This window comes from Lissotriton helveticus, chromosome 7 (assembly GCF_964261635.1).
Source record: "Lissotriton helveticus chromosome 7, aLisHel1.1, whole genome shotgun sequence".
NCBI lineage: Eukaryota > Metazoa > Chordata > Amphibia > Caudata > Salamandridae > Lissotriton > Lissotriton helveticus.
The window spans coordinates 1,786,245,291-1,786,268,979 of NC_136068.1; the positions used below are offsets into that span (position 1 = coordinate 1,786,245,291).

General features: G+C 43.6%; 1 protein-coding gene across 1 annotated transcript in view; it reads right to left on the reverse strand.

Moving 5' to 3' along the window:
• Window positions 1-8,033: 8,033 nt before the first annotated feature.
• Window positions 8,034-23,689, reverse strand: part of LOC144767716 (uncharacterized) — a 323,524-nt gene continuing 307,868 nt past the window's right edge. The window contains exon 5 of the mRNA XM_078651106.1: window positions 8,034-10,362. Within this exon, the coding sequence (XP_078507232.1) occupies window positions 10,235-10,362 (128 nt within the window). The 3' untranslated portion in view covers window positions 8,034-10,234. The remainder of the gene's footprint in view (window positions 10,363-23,689) is intronic.

Here is a 23,689-nt window from a genome sequence, read left to right on the forward strand (position 1 = left end):
TGCAGATGACACGCCTACTGCGGCGTTTAAAAACTCATCACCGGACCGCTATTGACTTTGATACATTGGTGATGTGAGGTTACCAAGTCGGTTTCCATGTGAAGAGGACATGAATCGAAAGGCTTGTCTGTGACCATAGCAACGTGCAGCCAATGGATGTGTCCAAATCGGTTAGTATGCGGCTACCGTGTCTTTTGAATACTCAGTCGCATCTGTTACCATAATATCTTGGAGGCAATGGCTCTGTCCATATCGGTTAGGATGCAGCTACCGAATCCTTTGAATACTCACGCACGTCTGTCACCATAACAACTTGCAGCTAATGGCTCTGTCTGAATCGGTTAGGATGTGGTTGCCATGTCCTTTCAATAATCAGTTGGCAGGGCAGACACATATGTTATTGACGTATTTTTGTGCATTACATGTGTGGAGGCAGTCTTTTTAAAATGAAATGGACCTTTACATGAATAGATCACACTCCCATGAGGAGCTAACCTTGAGGGGCACATGACAAGCTGATTTTGAGGCTAAAACCAACATGATACAAAACCACTTTATTTACCCTCTTGGGCTTAGTCACAGTGCCAATGACGTTTTGGGGATGTACAAGTTCATTCTCGACATATTCACTGCATTGGGGCATGTGTGACCCAGTGTGCAATTATTATTATGTAGTGCATATATAGCGCACGTATCACCCCCGAAGGGGTCTCAAGGCACTGTACACATACCGCTGTTGAATCCTTCCTGGTCTTTCCCTGTGAAGTGCCCACTCCTGGGCACCCCCAAGATGAAGCCAAACATCCTAGCGCTGGTGGGGTCGTTGTGGAGATTAAGCAAGCTATTGCCCAGAGTTGCAGAGTGGGACCCATGCTTAGAATAGGCACCGAGGCAAGAATGAATTGGTCCGGGGAAATTGAGCCCAAGACCTGCCGAGGCGGGAATTGAACTTTGGTCCTGGGCCAGATCTCTGCATCAGGGTCTGCCGCTCTAACCATTGAGCCACACTTCTCCACTGCAATCAGTGTGGTTTCTGGTTGTAAATGTGTGGTTTTTAAGTCATGGAGAAAGCATCTACCTTGGAATGAGTAGATCAGCATGTGTTTGTTATGTGAATTACTAGTGTATCTTTGTGACCCAGACTTAAGTGGATGATGGCGTCACATAAGCAACTCCTACATTGTACATGTATTGTGCATGTGATTGTATGTGTATTGCAGACATGACTCTGTAACAGTAGTGTGGATGATTTACATTGTGAGACGCGGTGTGTATTAGGTGTCCCACATATCTGGCATTACAATTTGGGGTACATTTTAACCATGTAATTGTTTTCACAAACCTATATCTTGTCTTATTTGCTGGGGAATTGTGGCGTTTGTGATGCTTGATCACATGAACAGTGACAACAACTAGAGATTTTTACACTAATTGCTGTGTCACCATACCTTGGTAACATGTCTGGGAAGGGTACTAATGTTGTGATTTGTATCTATGGTCAGCCTTTTCCATTGAAATGTGTATTTACAATGTTCTGTTGCATTAGTTATATACAGATTTCATGTTTTGTTTGTCTCTGTGCATGTTGCTTTTTACATTGTGAACTAACACCAACTGTGTTCACACTCTTCACATAGGTATTGCAGATGACCTCCAGTGTACAGGCCTTTTCCAGACCTACAGACCATGGAAGAACGAGATACCATCAGGAAATACTGATTCAAAAGGCTAAAAATTGAAGAGTTGTCTGAGCAGTTGTCACCTCATTTGCAGCCTGGTCACACGTATTCAACTGCAGACACCCAAAGTGAACGTGATGGCAGGATTACATTTCTTTGCCACAGGTTCTTTGCAATATGCAGTGGCAACATCTGGTGGAATGTACCAAACCATATTCAGCCATGTCCTTCGGGATGTGTTAGATGCATTGCTCCGTTACCTGGACCAGTACATGAAGTTTGGACACCGGGAGAGTTGTCAGACATCAAGGGGGAATTCTATGCCTTGGGACGGATACCTGATGCCATTGGCTCTATTGATGACACCCACATTGTTTTGATACCACCACAAGTGAATGAGCAGGTTTTATCAAAACCGAAAATATCACCACTCCATCAATGTCCAGGTGGTATGTCTCCCACATCTGCGCACGAATCCCTGGATCGGCACATAATGCATATATCCTGAGGAAAAGCCTCATCCCCCATTTGATGTCTTAGCTGAAACATGAGCGGGCCTGGCTTGTCGGTAGATAATGTGGCATGTGTATGTTGAGTTGTGTGTTGAATGTATGTCATATAGTGCTCTGTTATCAGACAACTGAATCTTCTTTCAGTGTTAAAAGTAGGAGACTCTGGATACTCCAACCAGCCTTGGTTAATGACACCACTCTGCAACCCTGTCATTCCTGCAGAGGTGCAGTTTAATGATGCCCATGGTAGTACCCAGTGAGCGATGGAGCAGACATTTGGCCTACTGAAGGCCAGATTCCGCTGTCTGCATTGCACAGGAAGAGCCCTCCAATTAGCCCCGTTGTAGGTGTGCAAGATCATCACAGCTTGCTGCATGCTCCACAACCTGGCTAGACGTAAAGAAATACCTCTCATACAGGACGATGGAGACCAGCAGCCGCCAGTGATGGAGGATCTAGGACTGGGACTTGATGACAGTGGTGATGATGATATTGGCAGGAATTTGAGACAACAGCTTATCCACAACCTCTTCACATGAGTTTAAGTATGCAATGAGAGGAAGTGAATATCCCCAATTGATTGTTGTGTTGCTGGTGGACAATGTGTATGATTGATTGTAAGTGCCTGACATTTATTGTAAAATGGGTGTGCAAAATGATCAGGTTAACATGTTCAGTGTTACCGTGAAGCCTAGCTAGTGTAAACACAGATATTCTTGTGCTTCATATGACATCGTTTGCAAACTTGAAGTATCTTATTCCTGGGTTCACCTTACCATGGTACTTTGTCATGTCAACTGAAGAGTTGGACCTCACCAGACCCATAATGCTGTGACATACTCCAACATTGAACTGTTGTGGAAATCCCTGGCTCACACTTCCTTCCTTATAACTACATTACTTCCCACCTTATTCACTATAAACCCACTAAAAATGTCCAAATATATTAAAAAAAATAAACAATATTCATATATAAAATGGACATCATATACATTTAAAATATATACTAAAATATACAATAATAAAAAAAACTGTAATTTGAACAACTTTATTTGTTCAAACTATATTAAGACTTATTTTAAAAATCAATATTACTTACCTTAAAATCGATATTCTCGACAACAATATTCTTGCTGACGATATTTCCATATCACAATATTTTGGATGCGACAGTTTGGAATGGTGATATTTTTTTCAATATTTGTTGTGAATACCCAATTTACTATTTTACTCTGGTCGCTCCTGGCACATGTAACACAATCTTTGACTATGCCTTTCACCTGATGATCTATTCCTGGCCACAAGTCTAACTCCTTCACTCTAGCTTTGGTGAGGTTGCTTCCCAAATGGCCCACATGTGCCTTCATGTGCCAAATGCACAATTGTTTCTCTCATGACTGTGGGTAGACTTAACCGAACAGTTCTGAACAACTCACTCTCATTCCATCTCAATTTATCCCTAACTTTTCAAAACCCCTTAATCCACTCAGAAAGCATTTTGTGTTCAGGCCAACCCCTGACTATATACTCCTTCATTTATTTTGTTTCTTCATCCTCATTTCTTGCCAATGCAATTATTTTGCAATGCACAGACACAGACCCAGCTCACCTGAACAGAATCCACCAACACCACATCTATGTCAATTGGTAGACAAGGCAAACAGTCCGCCGTCATATTTCTAGAACTGTTAATGTACCCCACTAGAAGTTAAAATCATACAATACCTCCATCCACCTTTTAATCCTTGGTGTAAGTTCATGATCTTTTCTGGTGGAAAATGATCTATGATCAGACCTAACCACAAACGGCATCCGCCATAAGTTAAAAGTAAAATTTTGAATTGCCCACATGCACGCCAAAGCCTCTCTCTCAATTACAGAACACCTTTCTTCAGCATCCTTGAGTGATCGAGATGCAAATGTCACTACTTTTTCTTCCCCATCATGAATCTGTGAACCTAAACCTAAACCCTTTAGACTGGCATCAGTGTTCAAAATGGATTTCTTAGTAGTATCAAAGTGTCCTAGGGTATCCATTTCACCAATGCAACATTTGATAGTCTCAAATGCTTTACCACATTCAACAGACCACTCAAACCTCACACATTTTGTTAGAAAAGCTCTGATGGGTTGAGTTAACGCAGACAAATTGGATTTGAATTTGAACTACAATTCCGCCAACCCCAGGAAAGAACTCAATTGATCTTTGGCACATGGTGCTGCTGCTTTAATAATCAACTCAGCCAACTCCAATTTTGGCTCGAGTCCTTCAGCAGAAGTATTGTGCTCCAACATGAAACTTACACTTATTTGTTGGACTTGGCCCTTTTTTCCTGAATTTGTTCGCTTTTCTGGGAATCAACATGTCATGTAGATGTATTTCAAATGCAAATGTTAAATGCTGTGCAATGGTGTACGCATCTATATCTCCCCCATGGTAGATGAATGTATAGGCCATATGTGGTGTGAGATGCAGTGATACATGCTGCGCAATGGCGTGCGCAGAGTAATTTTCACCTTTGTAGAAATGCACCTTTGTAAAATGTCACTTTTAAAATGGAGTCCATTTCTGTCTGCTTGTGCCACTTGCCTGAGGTGGGTTGGCGGTCTAGTGTTTAAAGTGACAAGGTGCTCTACACTTCCTTCAGTGACAGTGAGGCTGAAATTGCCAGGAACCTTCTAGAAGCTTTCAGCTCTTTTAGGTAGGTGGGAGGAGGGGTGTGTATGTAGCACAGTAGAGATGCCATGTGCTCAGACTGAGGGTGGACTGGAATGAGAGGGGACACTCTGCCAAGAGGTACCGCCACATGGGCCTGTGTGTTGGCAACCTGATCCCATCTGTACCCCTCTGCTGTCCACAGGGCCAGTGAGAGCCTTTGCTGGAGTGAAGACTGCAGTGTCAGGGAGAGTGCCACTTTATGGGAGATGACTGCTTCTACGACCTGCTGTCCTGTACTGATGAGTGCCCACTGTCTGCTGATCTTGCCCAGCCTTGGCTGCCTGCACTGCTGACCTAGCGCCTCATGAGCGCTATACTTTGACTGCCTGCACTCCAAGGAGGTGAGGAGCATGGGCGCTACTCCGACGGGTGGGACCCCGGTAACTGTAAGGCACCTAGCGCCTGGTGAGCGCCATATTTGAAGTGACTGTGCTGCTCTGCCTGCACTCTAGCGCCTGGTGGCACTGTTTTCCTGATTACCAGAAGAGGTACACTATCTTCTGTCCCTGAAGCTTCTAGTGGGACCTAGTGCCTCTCAAGCGCTATAATCAAGGTGCCAGGGGAAGAGGAGCTGACGCCTGCAGCGCTGTGCTGTCAAAGCGCTATATTTCAATTCCCTGCGTGTGTGCTGCATTGGGGTGCTGCCAGAGTGCCATATTTGCATTGACTGTGCTCTGCTTGTTGCCAAGGTGCTACAACTGTGCCCAGGAGAAGAGGAGCGGACGCCTGCAGCGCGGGGATTTTAAAGCGCTACGAGGGGATCCCGGTGTGTGGGATTGCCCCCTGACTGCTTGGTGGACAGTGGGCAGCAGCCACGTGTAGGGGCATTCATGAACCTAGAAACCCTTTGACGACGGCGCAGTGGCGCCAGAGGCCACTCTGCAAGTTTGGGGCAAATATTTCCGGTGGGACCCCGGGTGCACCACTGGTTATGTTTCATGCCGTCATGCCCCCATGGTTACGCATTGATACTAATGTGCCTAACGTTTGTTTCCCAAGGCTGTTGCCCCTGTGCTCCCTGGATTTTGCCCAATGCAGGGTGGGACTTATGTTAGAATTCAGTCCCATTCTCATGATTTGGTGCCTGCCAAATGTAAGGCCCTTACACTAATGGGGTTTTTACGCAGAATATGCTTTTGCGACCAGGGTTCGTGCCTAACGCCTATGTTCCTGCCTGTATACGGTTTGTTTCTATACCTCATGCAGGTCTACCTAAAGTTATGCCTCATTCTGCTAATGGGGGTTTATGCTGATTGTCGCGCATGAGATGTTGCTAGGCCTGCTCTGATGCCACATGTTAATGTATTTACAGGCCTGACCCCAAGGTGATGATGCTGTATTTGTCTGCCTAAAGGTGCCTAATGTGGTGTTCACATGATTTACGCTCATGTTTATGCCTCCTGCTGCGCTTTTATGCCTAAGGGGGCTCTTGCTAATGTGCTGAGCTGAGTTCAGTTTGTTGCCAGTAGTTGTTGGCTGTGATACATTTAATGGTGGACTTTCCTTTACCCTGTGTCCTGTTCCAATGGTTCTTGCAGTGGCCCGATTGGCCCTGCCTTGTAAATAGTCCCACGTGAATCCTTACCTAGTGCCGGCTGGCACAGTTTATATGCAACTGTGAGTCCATTTTAATGTGTTGATTCTATAATACACATACTGTTTTTCACCCAAACTGGTGTGATCTCTTTTTGTAATGTGCCTTGTGTGACGCCTGTGTGTGCTGCGTGGATGCTTTACACATTTTCTCCGGAGTTTGGCCCGCCCACTCTGCCCCACGCTACCCGTTTCTAACATCTTCTTTAAGGTTAAATCTGCTCCTGTCAATCTCTTGAAAACTTTTACCAGTGTGCAGACATGATCCTCACACTCTTTCCCATAATACAGGATATCATTCTGAAAGAATAATATGCCAGTTACACTTTTTTCATGATCTTCTGCAAACATGCAGTTTAGGATACCAATCCGAATGGCAACCTAACGAAGTGGTTTGCATTGAAAGATATAACAAATGATGTCTGATTTCTTTGTCCGTCATGTAATTTGGCGTGATGGTACACAGACGAGAGGTCCAGAAACATTTGTCCTTTTGCACCCCAAACATAGTTTAGGGTTCAGAGATATTAATGATAACACAAATGAGCTTATTCAAATCTCTAAGATAGAAATACATCCTAATTTGCTTCTCCCCATTTTTTTGCTGCCAGTACATTAGGGGCAAGCCATTCTGGGGATTTTATTTCCTCTTTCACACCATTCTCATCTAATGTGTTGATTACTTCTTTTCCTTTATAAAGACAGTGAACAGTATTCTTCATCAAGATAATTGACATTTTCATGGTAAGCATTTACTGCCTAATTACAATGTCAACACCTTTGCGGTCTGCAACTGACCGACAATAGATCAGCTATTACGACCACCGGATTTTGATGTGACCAAAATATGGGCAGCTGGAGACATCCATTTCTCAACACCAGATACTGCTGCAGGTGGAAAAGGCTGAGTAACACCAGCTACTATTTTGAAATTGATGTTTTCAAACATCCCTGCACCTTGTGACAGGCACCATGTGGTGCCTGTCACACGTTGCAGGGATGTGGTGCTCCCAGACACCATAGTGGAGGGCAGGAGATGGGGCCCTGCTAGCTGCTCCAAAAGGCACTTTTTGACATCCTTTCCATGTTGGAAAGGCCAACATGAAAAGGCTGTCAGAAAGTGCTATCATAATCCCGACAGCAGAGCCGAGCTTAGCTCCACCATCATTAGTGGATTATGATGGAATCCGATGCTCCGGAAGTGCATCAGAATACCCCTGCAGGGTTCACTCTGACCACTGTAATCATAATACGGTAGGTGGAATGAAACCTACAATGTCAGATGGAAAGCCTCCGACAGCTAGTCGCCAGCTTTCCGTCCAACATGGTAATTGGGCCCTTAATGTTTATTTGTTTAAAATGTTTTTGACTTGTATTTATGGTCCTGGGTTTTTCATGGTGTGAAGAGTTCACATCTCACTCAGGCCATTGGTACTTGTTCTCTTTGTAGAGTCAATAGGGAGCCAAGAGTTACATTAGCATTTGCTTGCCATCCCCATTATCCCATATAAGAAACACAGACTCAGATCATTCATTTACAATGAGCTTTATTAATTTACACTGCTCCAGCACAGGCAATGCAATCAGGCTTTCACTGCCCTGAATAGCAAAGCTCTCAAGCATGATATAAAGGGTTTGGGGCACCTGCATGCCTAAATAATTCAACATGAAACCATGAGCATGCAAGAATGGGTCATGGATTTCACATGGCAGAGTGAGTTCTGGATGATGATGTGGAAGAAGAAAACAGAACATCTAAGTCAGTCACAAAGTAGTTCTATGGTATTCCTTCACAGAAACATCTGAGTGGTTGGCATTACCTCTAGAATGCAATCAATATTTGCTCATTGTGAATTAGGTGACTGTTTACAATTTTTTGTCCAAGCTTGTGTGACATGACACTTACTGTGCCCCGCACTGACAGATATTTAGAAGAACCAAAATGTAATACATCCCTTTGGATGTATGACAGTACAATGCGATCAGTTTACATAGCGTTCTTTACAACGCAAATCGTTACAACGACTTGCGTTGGAGGGCGCTGGATTGAGGATTAATATGATTTTCTATTCCAACTCCAGCCCAAGTAACAGTAGGGAAGGTGTTGAAATAAATAATCACACCATTCCTTAACCAAGAGCCCCATCCAGCCCAAGTCGTAGTAATGACTTGCGTTGTAATGGCTGCGTGGTAAAGGTTGTGTGGTGTAAACACCGCATTGTAAACGATGTTTCCTCATCCTTTTAGCCCATCAGTTGCAGACATCCTCAGGGTGGTTAAATAGGAGGCAATGAGTCTGTGGAGGGAGGAGAAGGTACAATTTGTACACACGCACATGACTGTGCTCTCATCAAGAATGTGTGTCGAAGGATGCAGACACACATTAGAACAAGAGCTTTCTGTCTCAAACATAAATATCTCTCCCTACCTATCACCGCCCATTGCTGACTCAACAGAATCCTTTTTGCAAGACCATAATGTAGGACTATGTGTCAACAGCAAGATCTTCTTTCAGTTACTGTATCAAATTAGCATTTGTTTGTGACTAAAATACTCCACCGATGTAAGCATTTTTTTAACAGTTAGTTATATGAGTCAACATTACAATGGTGAGCAAAATCTTCGTTCTTGCATACGTTGATATATCCAGTGGTTGATAGCAGTTGAACTCCATGAATAGCCCTAGGTTCCACAGAAGATGTCATAAGTCCGCCATGAATTATTAAAGGGACTTCTGCAGAGGACCCACACAAAATGTCAGATGGCATGATGGTGATGTCAAATGTTGCTGTAGTGCAGTCATTTGGCCCATTGAAATGCTGTTTGGCATATTGATATTGTTTGCTGGCTCACTGGAAATTCAAGATAGTCTTTAAAGGATATCTGATGGCCTTATGGAGATGTAGTAACACTTCCTAAAATTGCATATGTCATACCCAATAAATTTTTAAGAACCATTGTTTTTTAATCTATCCTACGGGAGATGTCAGATGGCATACCTTATGAGAAGAGACATAAGGTAGCAGGAATTTCAGTTGCAATATCAGCATTCACCTATTTTGAATTAATCCCCCACAGAACAGGGAATAATGGTGCAAATACAGATTTACCAAGTGGAATTCTGCAAAATGTTTTGAGATTTTGTCCTGTTCTGAGCAGGTACTTATTGTGTGTGAGGGGACCAGGTCAGAAGGTGTCAAAGGAGAAAGTTGCATGCGGGGAAAACATTATATGTTCGTCTTCTGAAATAGTAGAAAGGGTGTGGGGCCAAGGAACCATGCCTGGCTGCACAGCAACCCTCTTTCAAAGTGATTTTACTGCTGTATGACTGGTGAAATCCGTTGCCATGGTCCTGCAGCAGGAAAACCCAGGTGAGGAAAAGTCAGTGCACCCATGATGAACAAACCACATTTCGACCCAACTTGTAATTGAGGACTTAAGGCATAAATCAGGACTGTGTCTGCCACTTTGTGGATGGGCCTGCCACGTATTTTAGATAAAGACATAACAGCGCTGTGCTAGTGCTGTAACGTGCTGTGCAGGATGAAGCGGATTGGAAGTTTTGCAGACATCCCAAGTAAGAGTTATGTTACCTCTAGTCCATTTCATTAAACCCAATTTCAACAATCGAAGATGCAGGTTCAACTTGCTTGTTTCCTATTAGCTATAGCACTCGTGCGGGTGGCTGGATAATCATCTTCTCAGCACTGGGGTGGGTTTGCACATAACTCTTAAGAGGCTGCTGTGCAGTCATACTGAGATGAAGCCAGATCTACATGTGTTCCAGGAAGGAGATGTATGATAGAACAAAGATTAGGTGTGGCACATCCTTGCAAGTAATATGACGTCATATCAGATCCTGCAAAAAATAAGAAAGAAATTTAATCACACCTGAGTGTAACTCAACGTTCACTCTTGTCACTTAATTTACTGTGTAACCTCCAAACAGTTCCTGCAATCTAACTCTGGAATGGCTCATTGCGTTAGAACTGCAGCATCAACATAGGGGTTAATACTGGTAGTATTAAACAATGGAGATTAGAAATGGAAAAGGTACAGGTAGATCTCTACAACTGGCACTGAAACGAGGAAATATTCAAATTACACAATATGGGTATGATGTAGAGCTTGACTAGAACAAATACTGACTCCAGTGGCCTCACACTGCATACACACGCCATGCTGGTTAACGGTTATTTACTACATATCCAATGCCTGCCAGTGCCAGAATGGCTGATGGGAAAGTTAGTGGTTGAACGCATAGGAAAGGACAACAAGCACACATTAGCAAATGTCTTTTATCAACTCAGGGAGCAAATGTAGACAACGGCTACCTGAATCAGGAATGCCATCCGTCTTGTGTTTACCAGGAGTGCCTTAACTCTTCCTCAGTTTAAAGCTAAAGACAAACCTCTTTAAAGAACCCAACTTCGCAAACACAGTAGTGAGTCAGTCAGTCAAGAAATTAAGTTTTTTGGGGCTGTGGACAGTCAAATTATTGCAAAACATAGTAGAACCATTATAAAATGTCATTTCATAAGATATACCATCAAGTTCTACAAGACCTAATCAATCAATCAATCAATGAACTTGTAAAGCGCACTACTTACCTGTGAGGGTCTCAGGCACTGAGGGAGAGGGGGGGGTGCTGCTACTGCTCAAAGAGCCAGGTCTTGAGGAGCCTTTTGAAGGTGAGCAGGTCATGGGTCTGCCGTAGATGGGTGGGGAGGGTGTTCCAGGTCTTGGCGGCGAGGAAGGAGAAGGATCTGCTTCCCGAGGTTGTACGTTGGATGCGCGGGACGGCGGCAAGAGCGAGGCTGGCGGAGCGGAGTTGTAGAATTTGAGTCTATTGTTCAGGTAGGCTGGTCCGGTGTTGTGGAGTGCTTTGTGTGCGTGGGTGAGGAGCTTGAAGGTGATCATCTTGTTGACAGGGATCCAGTGCAGGTCTCTTAGGTGGGAGCTGATGTGGATGTGGTGGGGGATGTTGAGGATCAGTCAGGCGGAGGCGTTTTGGATGCGTTGTAGTCATTGCAGGTGTTTGGCCAGGATTCCTGCATAGAGTGCGTTACCGTAGTCCAGCCTGCTGCTGAAGAGGGCTTGGGTCACCGTTCTTCTGGTTTCGGGCGGGATCCACTTGTAGATCCTGAGAAGCATGCGGAGGGTGTTGTAGCAGGAGGAGGAGATGGCGTTGACCTGCTTTGACATGGAGAGGGAGGAGTCAAGGATGAATCCTAGGTTGCGTGCATGGTCTGTGGGTTTTGGAGGTGCTCCCAGTGTGGTCGGCCACCAGGAGTCGTCCCACGCACATGAGTGGGGCCAAGGATGAGGACTTCCATCTTGTCCGAGTTCAGCTTCAGGCGGCTGTTCCCCATCCACTCGGCGACAGCCTTAATTCCCTCGTGGAGGTTTGTTTTGGCGGTGTGTTGGTCCTTGGTGAGGGAGAGGATGAGCTGGGTGTCATCGGCGTAGGAGATGATGTTCAGGTTGTGCTGGCGGGCCATTTGTGCGAGGGGGGCCATGTCGACATTGAACAGGGTCGGGCTGAGGGATGAGCCCTGGGGTACGCTGCAGATGATGTCGGTGGCTTCGGATCGGAAGGGTGGGAGGCGGACTCGTTGGGTTCTGCCAGAGAGGAAGGACGTGGTCTAGTCTAGGGCCTTCTTCTGGATTCCGGCTTCTTGGAGGAGTGTTCTTAGTGTGCGGTCGCAGACTGTGTCGAAGGTGGCTGATAGGTCCAGGAGGATGAGGGCTGACGTTTCGCCGTTGTCTAGTTATTGCAAGTAAAATACACTAAGAAGCTCATATAATATTCCATCTAATAACAACTGCAATACTATATCTGCTGAATCCTTATGAACCATTTCAGATTCATATTTACAAAAAATTAAGCCTCCATAGATATTCATACAAATATGTATATATCTACCAATATGGAATCTCCCAATGTTTTTGTTTCCCTTCTTCACTTCTTATTACCCAATTCCTCTGATCATCACCCTCTTTTTCTCTACTCCTATTTTTTCTCTCTTATCTACTGCTGTTACTTCATAGCCCGTTCCTTTAATTTCATTTATTCTTAAGGCGATCCATTTTGAATCCATGAATAAACATATTACATCTACTAATTGTGTTATAATTTATTCTAGGATAAAAATAAACATTGCTATTAAACTAATAGGTTTAGAATGATACTTACACCCTATTTTATTTGACATTATATTTTTATTGCGTGTATGATAAGCAGGAGCATTGTTTTATATAATGTATTATATTTCTTTAAAAACAAATTAAATATTCTGAAATCAAAGTAAAAATTTATCTCACTGACAACTGTTAGAAGAAGATCAATGAGATAAAGGTTGTTCTCCATAAGTTTAATTGCTGGGCACATACGCCAGGGGCCAAATGCACTGTTACATGGATTTAGAGCAATATTTACATGAAAGATATCACTAATTATCCATTCAATCTCAGGTCAAACGTTTCTAAAAATTGTGCAATAGAGTAGAATATGTTTCAGATTTGCATATTTTTCTAGGCAACTCAGGGAGTCAATAAAACCCTGTTTGTGAAATCTCATACAACGTGCCCTGAGTAATGACCCCATGATTGTGTGCAGTGAGGTTTTGGGGTTCTTGATGCAAGCCTGGAAGAGTGAAACTGTTGACATAGGAACATTCCTAGGATACATAACTGTAAAATACGTCACAGGATGCTTTCAGTCTTTAGAAGACAGAATGTCAGTATTGTGTTACATCAATATACCCACTTGGACACAGCAAAGCTTTTTAAACTGTCTAGGAAATGGAAAAAAGTGCTTTGCCAATCCTGATGTTCTAATTTTTCTCAGGAGTGATAATATGTATTAATATAGGGGTCCCAAATACAATTTCAATAGCCCTAAACAACCTGGAGAGAAAAATGTGGCATTGCTTGGGATTCTGGATGTAGGACCTTTGTCTGCTCAAAGTGAATGTACCATCGGTGGTAGATGCATCTTTCTTCCCAAAGTTGCTTGATATGATGGCAAACTGGTTGATACTTCTGCGATATGGCCCAGTAACTTTATTTATGTTTTTATTTTTTTTATTAATATATTTTTATTGGTATTTACAGGATACACAATACAGCTACTGACCGACATCTAATTGCACATTCTTATTTATTTTATTTATTTATTTATTGAAAACTTTTATATAGCGCGAACAAGACCCGTGGGTATCAGAGCGCTTTACATAGAGGTAAGATAAGCAAATTAATAATATGAAGTCCATTAAACAGCATATAGGTGTGAGGTAGATAATTATAAGGCTTTTGTGAATGCATAAATAGCTACCTTCCATTCAAGCATATAAGGAGTGAGGTAGATAATTATAAGGCTTTAGTGAATGCATAAATAACTACCTTCCATTAGAGAGGTTATCTATTACATTATATCGTACTATAAAGCATAAGATATTAACATAGTCATTATCGTCGTACATAAGAGGTAGTAGGTTATATGGTTTCAGGAAGAGATAGTGGTATAAGTTCACTTTAACATGAGGTAGCGGTAGATGTTCGGATTAATCACAAGAGGTGTCATCAGTTTTGCCTCATTGTTTCTCTTTCATCTAATTTCCGTCGAACATTCTCCTTCGATGACGTAAGTGTTTAGTTTGAGTACAGGAGTGTAACACATAGCGTTCCATGAAATTTTCTATGTAAGGTATTTACTCATTAAGAAGCTCTTCGCTTCCCGCTTAAATGTTGAGGTGTTCGGAGTCTTCCTAATGCTAGGGGGGAGTGAGTTCCAGATTCTAGGAGCCGCTCCGGAGAACGCTCTGTCATAAGTTTTTTTCTTTCTGAAGATGGCTGGTCTCAGCACCAACTCCTTGGCGCTCCTGGCCGGTCTGTTTCCTCCTGACAGCTCAATTTTCTTGGATAGGTATCCAGGAGTATTGTGGTGAAGTGCTCTATGGGTGATACATGCGATCTTTAGTTGAATCCTGGCCTCATAGGGTAGCCAGTTTAGAGCTTTCAAGTGCGGGGATATGTGGTCAAACTTTCTTGATCCAGAGATGAGTCTCGCCGCAGCTTTGAGGCAGGCTTTTAGTGGCGCTGTGGAGGTTTTTGGTAAACCCGCTAAGGTAGTGCAACCATATTCAATTCTCGAAATGACTAAGGATTGGGTTGCTAGTTTCGATCAGATTCCGAGATAAATGGTTTCAGTTTTCTTAGGTAGTTCAGGTGGAAGCGGGCGCTTTTAGCCATTGAATTAATGTGAGCTTTCATGTCAAGGTTCTAATCTAAAGTAATTCCCAGTGACTTGGCTGAGTTGACGAGCGTCGGGGTGCAGTTGAGCGCCGTCACCAATTTGGTCCACTCTTTTATTTCTGTAACGCTCCTTGGTGGAGAAACTAGTAAGAACTCAGTTTTCTGAGCATTTAGCTTCAAGTGGTTAGTAGTTAACCATTCCATTGTCATTTTTAGTGTTTCATTCATACACTCAATGTCTTTAAGGGAAGATATCTTTAGATATATCTGCGTGTCATCCGCATACATATGGTAGGATATCTTTGAGTTGCTGAGAATTGCTGTAAGGGGTTCTACATACAGGTTGAACAAGTCAGGGGATAATGTTGATCCTTGTGGGACTCCAATCGAGTTGGGGCAAGGTGGTGATATTGATTGGTTGACCAGGAAACGTTGTGTTCTGTTTCGTAGGAACGAGTCGAACCATTTCAGCACATTTCCAGACAGTCCCATTCTGTCCTTTAGCCTGGCCAGTAAAGCTTCGTGGTTAACTGTGTCGAATGCAGATGACAGGTCTAGGACAATTAGTAAGCATGCTTGATTTCGATCAAGCGCCTGTAGTGCGTCATCCACAATATGGAGGATCGCTGTTTCTGTGCTATGCCCTGATCTGAAACCTGATTGGCATTCATCTAGTAGTGAGAACTTAGAGATGTGTTGGCTCAGTTGGCCCTGCACGCATTTCTCAATTAATTTGGCCAATAGAGGGATGTTGGTCACTGGTCGAAAGTTATTCGGGTCAGTAATATCCGCAGTTGGTTTTTTGATCAGAGGAACCACTTGACCTGTTTTCAGGCAGTCTGGGAGGATCCCTTGTGATAGTGATGCGTTTATTATTTTGGTCCAGATTGGTACCACAATATGGCTAATTCCTCTTACGCATTTCGCTGGTAGGGGATCTTGGTAGTGGTTGTTAGGTTTGATTTTGGAAAGCGTTTTGGCTATCGTGGCTGATCATATAGTTCGAATGTGTCCCAGTTTGCCTTATTTTTTGTATTTCTACATCCTGCAGTCAGGTTGGCCTCGCCAATGGCCATTAGTTGGTTGGGGGGTTTAGTCGCGGCGTTTAAGAGTTCTGTTTCCAGCGATTTGGCCTTCTTTGTGAAGAACGTTGAGAATTCCTCACTGCTAAGCGTCGTTTTTGCGTTTTCATGTGCTGTTTTGGCTAGTTTGTTCGATTGTTGCTTCAGGATTTCGAAGAGTTTTCGTGGTCTGTTTTTGGCATTGTCCAATTCCGCTCTTATAAACTCCTTTTTGGAATTGATGATCTTCTTGTTATATTCGTTTCTCATTTTTCTAAGGGCTTTCAGCTCAGGGGATGATGGGTGTTGTCTCCATTTTCTTTCCGCCATTCTCAGTTTGCGCCTATCTTCGTTTAGTGATCCATCAAACCAAGGATTTTTCATCTTCTCCTTGATTCTTTTTAGTTTTAATGGCAGGGTGTTGTTGACTATATTTCCGGCTGAAGTTAGATAGTGTTCTGTCAGCTCATTTACATTCTGCAAGTTATTAGGTGTCTTTTAAGTCTCTCTCACAGGTTTCTATTAGTAGCTCAATGTTAGCCTCTCTTGTGTCTCGGATCCATTTTTTGCAATTTGGAGGTTGGATGGTCTTGCCTTTTTTCAATATCGGTATCACGAAGGTTATTGCATAGTGATCAGACCAGTCGCACGGGTCAATTGAGAGGATTGATGTGTTTTTGTTGCCTGATATAATCCAATCCAATGTTGCTCCTTTAGTGTGTGTGGGTTCCATGCATGCTTGGTTAAGTTTTAGCTCAGCAAGGAAATCCTTAAGTGTGTTGACTAGTTTGTCGTTGCAGTTATCCCAATGTAAGTTAAAATCTCCTAGGAATATGTTATTAGCATCTGTGTTTGAGTTGATCGTGATGATCTCCATTAGCTGCTCAATGAACTTTGCATTCTCTCCTGGTGGGTGGTAAAATGCGTGTATGTTGCATCTTTGGTTGGTGGCTGATCTTATATTGATACCTAAGTATTCACAGGATTCTAGCGGGTCGGCTTGAACTTGGCTGACCTCTAAATCTGCTCGGTGAATGCAGGCAATTCCTCCTCCTGACTTTTTTGGTCTATCCAGTCTCACAATGTTATATTGAGGTGGTACTAAGAGATCCATGGTTGGAGATGATGCTTCCGATAGCCACGTTTCTGTGAGGATTGCTAGATCAATTTCCTTGTCAATGATGAGGTCTGCTATGTCTGATGCATGTTTAGTAGCCGATCGGCAGTTGAGTAGGAGGCAGGTCAGCTGTTTCCCCGGGTTATTCCTATTCGAGTTTTCGTATTCAGAGTTAAACTGGACTTGTTGTAAATTGTTATGGTTGGGTTTTCTATCCTTCTTTCTTGTTGTTCTATTATAGTCAATCGGAACTGTTTTGATGTTCTCCTCATTCTTCCGGTCTGGTGCTTCATAAGTTCAGAGTAAGGCAAGGGCATCCTCCTTAGATAAGGCTATCGTCCTATATGGGCGGTTGGTCCTGTTCACTAGGGATAGATCCCTCTCATTGCTCTTTCTATGTAAGGAGTGTACGAGATTTTGTATATTCGTGATCCTTGAATAGGTGCTTGCCGTCACTTCTCGTATTTCTTCAATCGCTTGTATGGTACTCTTTGTGACTTGAGTCAAGTTGCAGACTAGTTTCTGAAGATCTTTGATAACCTTCTGGTTCCTGAGTGAATACTTAGGGATGATTAGTCGGTGTGTCCGGTGGTTGTAGAATGCTCTTCTCTGTTTTTGATCTTTATTTAGTGCCACAGACATATTCTTTTTACCATCTGTTCGGTTGTTGATTCCGTTTCTTTTTTAACTGTTTTGAGAGTTATCTATGGTTTGTAAGGTTAGGAGCGTTTTTGTGGATGGGGCTTTGCTTGGCATTAGTACAGTATTCGAGATAGGTAATGAACAGTTGATGTTTCCTATCTTTTCGGTTTCTAGATTCACCTTGAATGATTCATTCTGTGCCCCTGTAGGTTCTGCTTGGGGAGGCTCGGTATTTAGCAACGGTGACGTCCTTTCCTTTTGGGGTTGGTCTTGTTCTCTATTCACATGACTCGTATACCTTTCGATCCCTACTGTCTCCTTATTCGCTATAGACACTTCTATCTCGGATTTCTTTCCGGATTTGGTATCTGGCTCTCGGCTGCCTCCAGTTTGATCGTCGTCTCTGCTAGTGGTATTCTCCTTTTGGGGCTTGTTTTGTTGTATATTCACATGGCTCGTGGATCCCTCTGTTCGTTCTGTCTCATTTTCTGGTGGGGTCAGGTGTCGTTGGTGTCTTACGCCCTCAAGTGATCCTTTTATAGTAGGGAATACCTTGTCGAATTTCATTAGTTCACTGTTAGCTGCCTGTATCAATACAATGCCGGTTTTATATATGGTGATGCATAGTTCTGCTCTGCATCTTCTTGATGGTGAGGTCATTATTTTTGTGCCATGTGGAGTGTTCTTTGTATCTTTTATGTTGAGCATTCCAGTGAAGGCAGTGCACCATTTAGTCGTTTTATTAGTATAGAATATCAGGTCATTAGTTATAGTGCCTTTATCTGTATTAAAGTAAGGGTCGGAGAACAGTGTGTCCGCATTTTTCCTCAAGATATTGTGTTTAAACTTTTTGGCTCCGTTTTTGGATAACTTAGGTGGATATTTTATGACATGGGCATTTAAACCATCCGCCTCTGGGTATCTTTCGCCCATATTTACTAAACAATATAAGTCCTTATGAAGTTTCTTCTCTTTGTCACTAAGTTGTCCCTAGAGTTAACGATGCATATCGCTAGGCATCCAGCTTTTTAGTAGTATTCCATAATTGTGGTTATGTGACCAAGTTTCTCTTTGGATACTCTCCTACTATGATGGTAATGGATATCAGTTTCTCTTCCCATAAATTACTTAGTGCACTTATTTGTTATGATTTCAGATAGCAATCTTAAGCTGTCCTTTGTTGTACTCTTTTGTTTTGGAATCTTGATATTACAAGATGTCCTCCCTTTTGGTGTGTCTACTAATGATAGGAGTCTTACTCTTCTTCCATTCGAATGAGTATTACGTCGAATGGGTATACGCTCAGTCGTGGCAATGTGGACTAAGTCTCCCACCCTTCGTGTTGATCCGTGCGCTGGGATCAGCCGGTGTCTTCATGTCCCGACTCTCGCCACCTTCATTTTCGGAACCCTCGAGCAACACGTCGCTGTCACTCTCCTGGGCAGTCCTGGAGATCCAATCCTTGGGGGAGCAGTCCTGGTAGTCCAGTCCTCGGGGAGCAGTCGAGCTGGGCTCTCGTTACTCCCTTTCCATGTAAGTTTCGTGAATTTACTTTTCTCCTTGTATCAGGGGGGGGGGGGTGGCGAATGTTGCGAGGATGTCCTTTTTTTGTCAGGGTTTTTCTGGGATTTCAACTTAAATCAGTTATCCCGGACCCCGGAGCTCACACACTGAGCTCCTATGGTGCGGCCATCTTCCTCTACGGTTAAATTCTCGTCGCTGGCTTAAAAACACGAAACAAACATATAACATATAACAAAGAACAGAAGCGTCTGGTGGTAGCGGTTGGTTTAGACAGAAAAAACAGGTCTATTGGGCGGATGAGTAGAGCTTTGGCCCTGGTTATTATACAGTGACTGTGTCTTTGTTTGGTATGGAGCCCTCCTGATATGTTATTCTCTTCTTCCCTGATGGATTTGGAGAGGCGCTTTACCTATGGTGGTTTGAAGGTGTCCATGTGGTTGTCCAGTTTGGACCACATCGCTCTGCAGTGGCGTCTACCTGGCGTGTTTCTGAGGGTGGTCGTGTCTGCCCCTCTTAGGAAGATCACCCAGTTGAGCCAGCTTTTGTAGGTGGCCTTGGAGGTGTCCTTCCAGTTTGTCAGAATTGTTTTTGTTGCCGACGTGAGGAGAAAGTCAAGGAGGTCCTTATCTTCTGGGCTCGTAATTTCCAGTGAGATATGTGCTGTCACTATGGTGGCGAATGACTCTTTAAGGGTGCAGCCTGGAGTTTTGTTAGTGAAATCTAGCACCTGTTTCTAAAACTTTCACCAAAATGGGGTCGCACACTGCTAATACACCAGCGGGATCGCCCCTAAGCACCATGGTAACTGTAGTACTGTTCTCTGCGATGCATCTTCTTTCGAATTCTCGCGTATCTTCAAATCTTCGCCATCCCTGTACACGTGTTTCCGGGTATTTACCCCTCATCAGCAGGGATTAGGCCATCTTTTTATCTTCTGGGGTTGCTGCGTGCTGCCAAATATTACCAGGTATAGTACCACACAAAGGCGCGCAGGTGCGGGGTCCCGAGCTCGTCAGCTCAAAGCTCCAAGGAGCATAAACATTCACCAAAATGGGGTCGCACACTGCTAATACACCAGCGGGATCGCCCCTAAGGACCATTGTAACTGTAGTACTGTTCTCTGCGATACATCTTCTTTCGAATTCTTGTGTATCTTCAAATCTTCGCCATCCCTGTACACGTGTTTCGGGGTATTTACCCCTCATCAGCAGGGATTAGGCCATCTTCTTATCTTCTGGGGTTGCTGCATGCTGCCAAATATTACCAGGTATAGTACCACACAAAGGCGCGCAGGTGCGGGGTCCCAAGCTCGTCAGCTCAAAGCTCCAAGGAGCATAAACATTCACCAAAATGGGGTCGCACACTGCTAATACACCAGCGGGATCTCCCCTAAGGACCATGGTAACTGTAGTACTGTACTCTGCGATGCATCTTCTTTCGAATTCTCGCGTATCTTCAAATCTTCGCCATCCCTGTACCCGTGTTTCGGGGTATTTACCCCTCATCAGCAGAGATTAGGCCATCTTCTTATCTTCTGGGGTTGCTGCGTGCTGCCAAATATTACCAGGTATAGTACCACACAAAGGCGCGCAGGTGTTTCCAAAACTTTTTGACTTTGGAGCAGCTGAAGATGAGGTGATCTAGGTCTCCTTTCCCTGAACTGCAGTTCCAGCAGGTGTCATTGTCTTTTAGACCTACAGATGCCAGGCGTGCTGTCGTCCAGTAGGCTTGGTGTAGTATCCAGAATTTGGTTTGTGCGAGTACTGGAGATATCATGTTCTTGGTTGGGGAAGCCCAAAGAATTTGTATTTCCTGTTCGGACAGTTTAGTCTCAGTTTGGCTTTCCCAGTAGGCCACTTTCTTATCGTTGAGCTTAGAAATGGCTGGTCGGAGTAGTTTGTACAGAAGTGAGACTTGGTGGCTCATCTTGTTTATGTTCTCCATGAGCTAGAAGATCGAGTGGGTTTGTCTGTGTAGCTTTGATTTTGTTAAGGCTGTTTTTATGGCTAGGAAGTTGTAGAGTTCCATGTCTGGTAGGTTGTGTTCTCTTTGCAGGTTGTTGAAGGTCTGTGGTGTTCCTTCATGTTCTAGTTGTGTTGAGAAGTGAATCCCTCTTGTTCTCACATGTCTACGGATTTACCTCTGTACTTGATTTTGTTGTTCTCCCATAGTGTCTCCCATTGTGAGTTTTTGATGCTGACCTCTAGGTTACGGTCTAACTTCAGTAGTGCTTGTTTTGTGAACTTTAGGATCGGGTTGTTGTTGAGTGATTTTTTGTTTGCCGTGAGTAGTGTTAGTGGGGTGGTGTTGTTTAGCATGGCTTTCTCTATGGCTAACCACGTTGGTGTGAACTTTTGTCCTGGTATCAGCCAATGTATTCCTTGTCTGGCTATGAATGCTAGTGGGAAAGTTTTCTGGTATGCTAGGTTGAGTCTGCCTAAATTTTTCCCCAGTCTCAGCTTGCGGAGGCCTATTCTCGCTTTTTTACCCTGCCATATGAATTTGTTGATCATTAGGTCTAGTCGTTTGTGGAAGTCTTCTGTCATGGGCAGGGGGAGCATGTCCGCTAGGTAATTGACTATGGATGAATTCATCATTTTGATGGTGTCTATGCGGCTCCACCATGTGATGTACTTGAGTGAAAATGAGTCTAGTAGATCTTTTACCTTTTTCAGCGTGAGTGACTCTTTCAGTTCCAGAGTGCCCCTTAGGCTTCTTTTGAATTGGATGCCCAGGTATTTGATGGCCTTTGGCTGCCAAGCTAGTCCAATGTTCCCTATTGCCTCTCTGCTTTTGTGTACATTGAGTGGCACGCAGTCTGATTTGTCCTTGTTGAGTTTATAGCCTGAGTGATTGGCGTATGTTTCTATTGTGTTCATGAGTGCTGGTAAGGATTCTGATAGGTCGTTTGTCAGAATTAGAAGGTCGTCTGCGTAGGCTGCAATCTTGGCAGTTGTGTTGTTTATTGTTATTCCTGTATTGTTTCTGTTTGCCAGGGTGTCTGTGATCAGAGATTCTAGTGCTAGTAAGAATAGTAGCAGGGATAGTGGGCACCTCTGTCTCGTGCCTCTCTCGAGTTCGAGCGGGGCGGATGAACCCCCCTTAATGGCGATTTTTGCGGTTGGTTTTTATATAGCGCCATGACTTTCTTCGTATACTCACTCCCTACATTGTACTCTTGCATGCACTTTTCGAGAAAGTGCCAGGAGACCCTGTCAAACGCTTTTTCGGCATCTAGCGTGATGGCAACGGCTGGGTTGACTGAGTTAGAGCAGTGTTCAATCACCTGACATAGGAGTCTGGTGTTGTCATGCGACATGCAGGTTTTCATGTACCCCACTTGTGAGTTTCCGATTAGCTGGGGTAGTATTTTGTTGAGTCTGGTGGCTAGTACTTTTGCATATAGTTTGCAATCAAGGTTGATTAGCGATATTGGGCGGTAGTTTTTGGGCCATTGTGGATCCTTGCCTTCTTTCGGGATGACTATAATGTCGGCGTGTGACATTGTTTCTGTTACTGTGCCTTCTTCTGTGCAGTGATTGAATGCTTTAGTCAGGACCGGGCCTAGAAGTTCTTTGAACTTTTTGTAGAAGGGTGCTGTATAGTCATCTGGTCCCGATGCTTTGTTGTCCTTTAGTGCGTTGATGGCGTTTCCTATTTCGGATTCCTTGAAGTCTTGGCCTAGTTTTCTCGCTTCTTCATCAGGTAGCTTGGGTAGGTTGAGTCTTTTTAGGTAGTCTGTGGTGCCAGTTTCATTTATGTTGTTGTCCTTTGTGTAGAGTTCCTCGTAGAACTCTCTGAAGGTTTGTAGTATTTCTGAGTGGCTTTTGTGTGTTTTGTTCTGCTTGTCTGTGATACTTGCTAGGGAGTGCTGTCTTTGCTTGCGTTTGAGGTATGATGTCAATATTGTCCCTGCCTTGTTGGCCTCGCACAGGTTGATTTGTTTATACTTCTTGATCCACATACCTGCTCTTTCGCTGAGGATTCTATTGTACTCATATTTCTTGCTTGTGAGCATTAGATGGAGGTCTGAGTTGGTGGTGTCTTCTATGTGTTTTGCTTCCAGTACTTTGATGTCTCTATCTAATTTGTTCATCTGTGACTTTGCTTCTTTGTCTCTTCTGGCCTTGATTTCGATCAGGTTTCCTCTTATGGCTGCTTTCAGGGCCTCTCACAGGCATTTCGGATTTGTGTCTGCTGTGTCGTTTTCCCATATGTAGTTTTTGATTGCGCCCTCAATCGTATCTTTGTCTTCTTTCTTTGCTAGCGTTATGTTGTTGAATCGCCATTTTCGGGTAGTCTGGTCATTATGTCTCCCTTTTTTATAAATCAATGTGGAAAGGATCACTGGTCCTGCATAACCAAGGTCTGCAGGTGGATCGGTAGGTGTCTCCCAAATAAAAGACCCTCATATACGTGTTTTTTCAGAGTCGTGTAGCGGTATATGATGTGTCCCCGCTTCTTGTAACACGTGTCCGTGCGTAATCCTTGGGTCAGTTTTTGTTTGCACCCTCCGCCAGGAGGTTGTACCATTGGTTAAAACAGTAGTGATGGTGAATAAGTGAAATAGTGCTATAAAGGTGTTC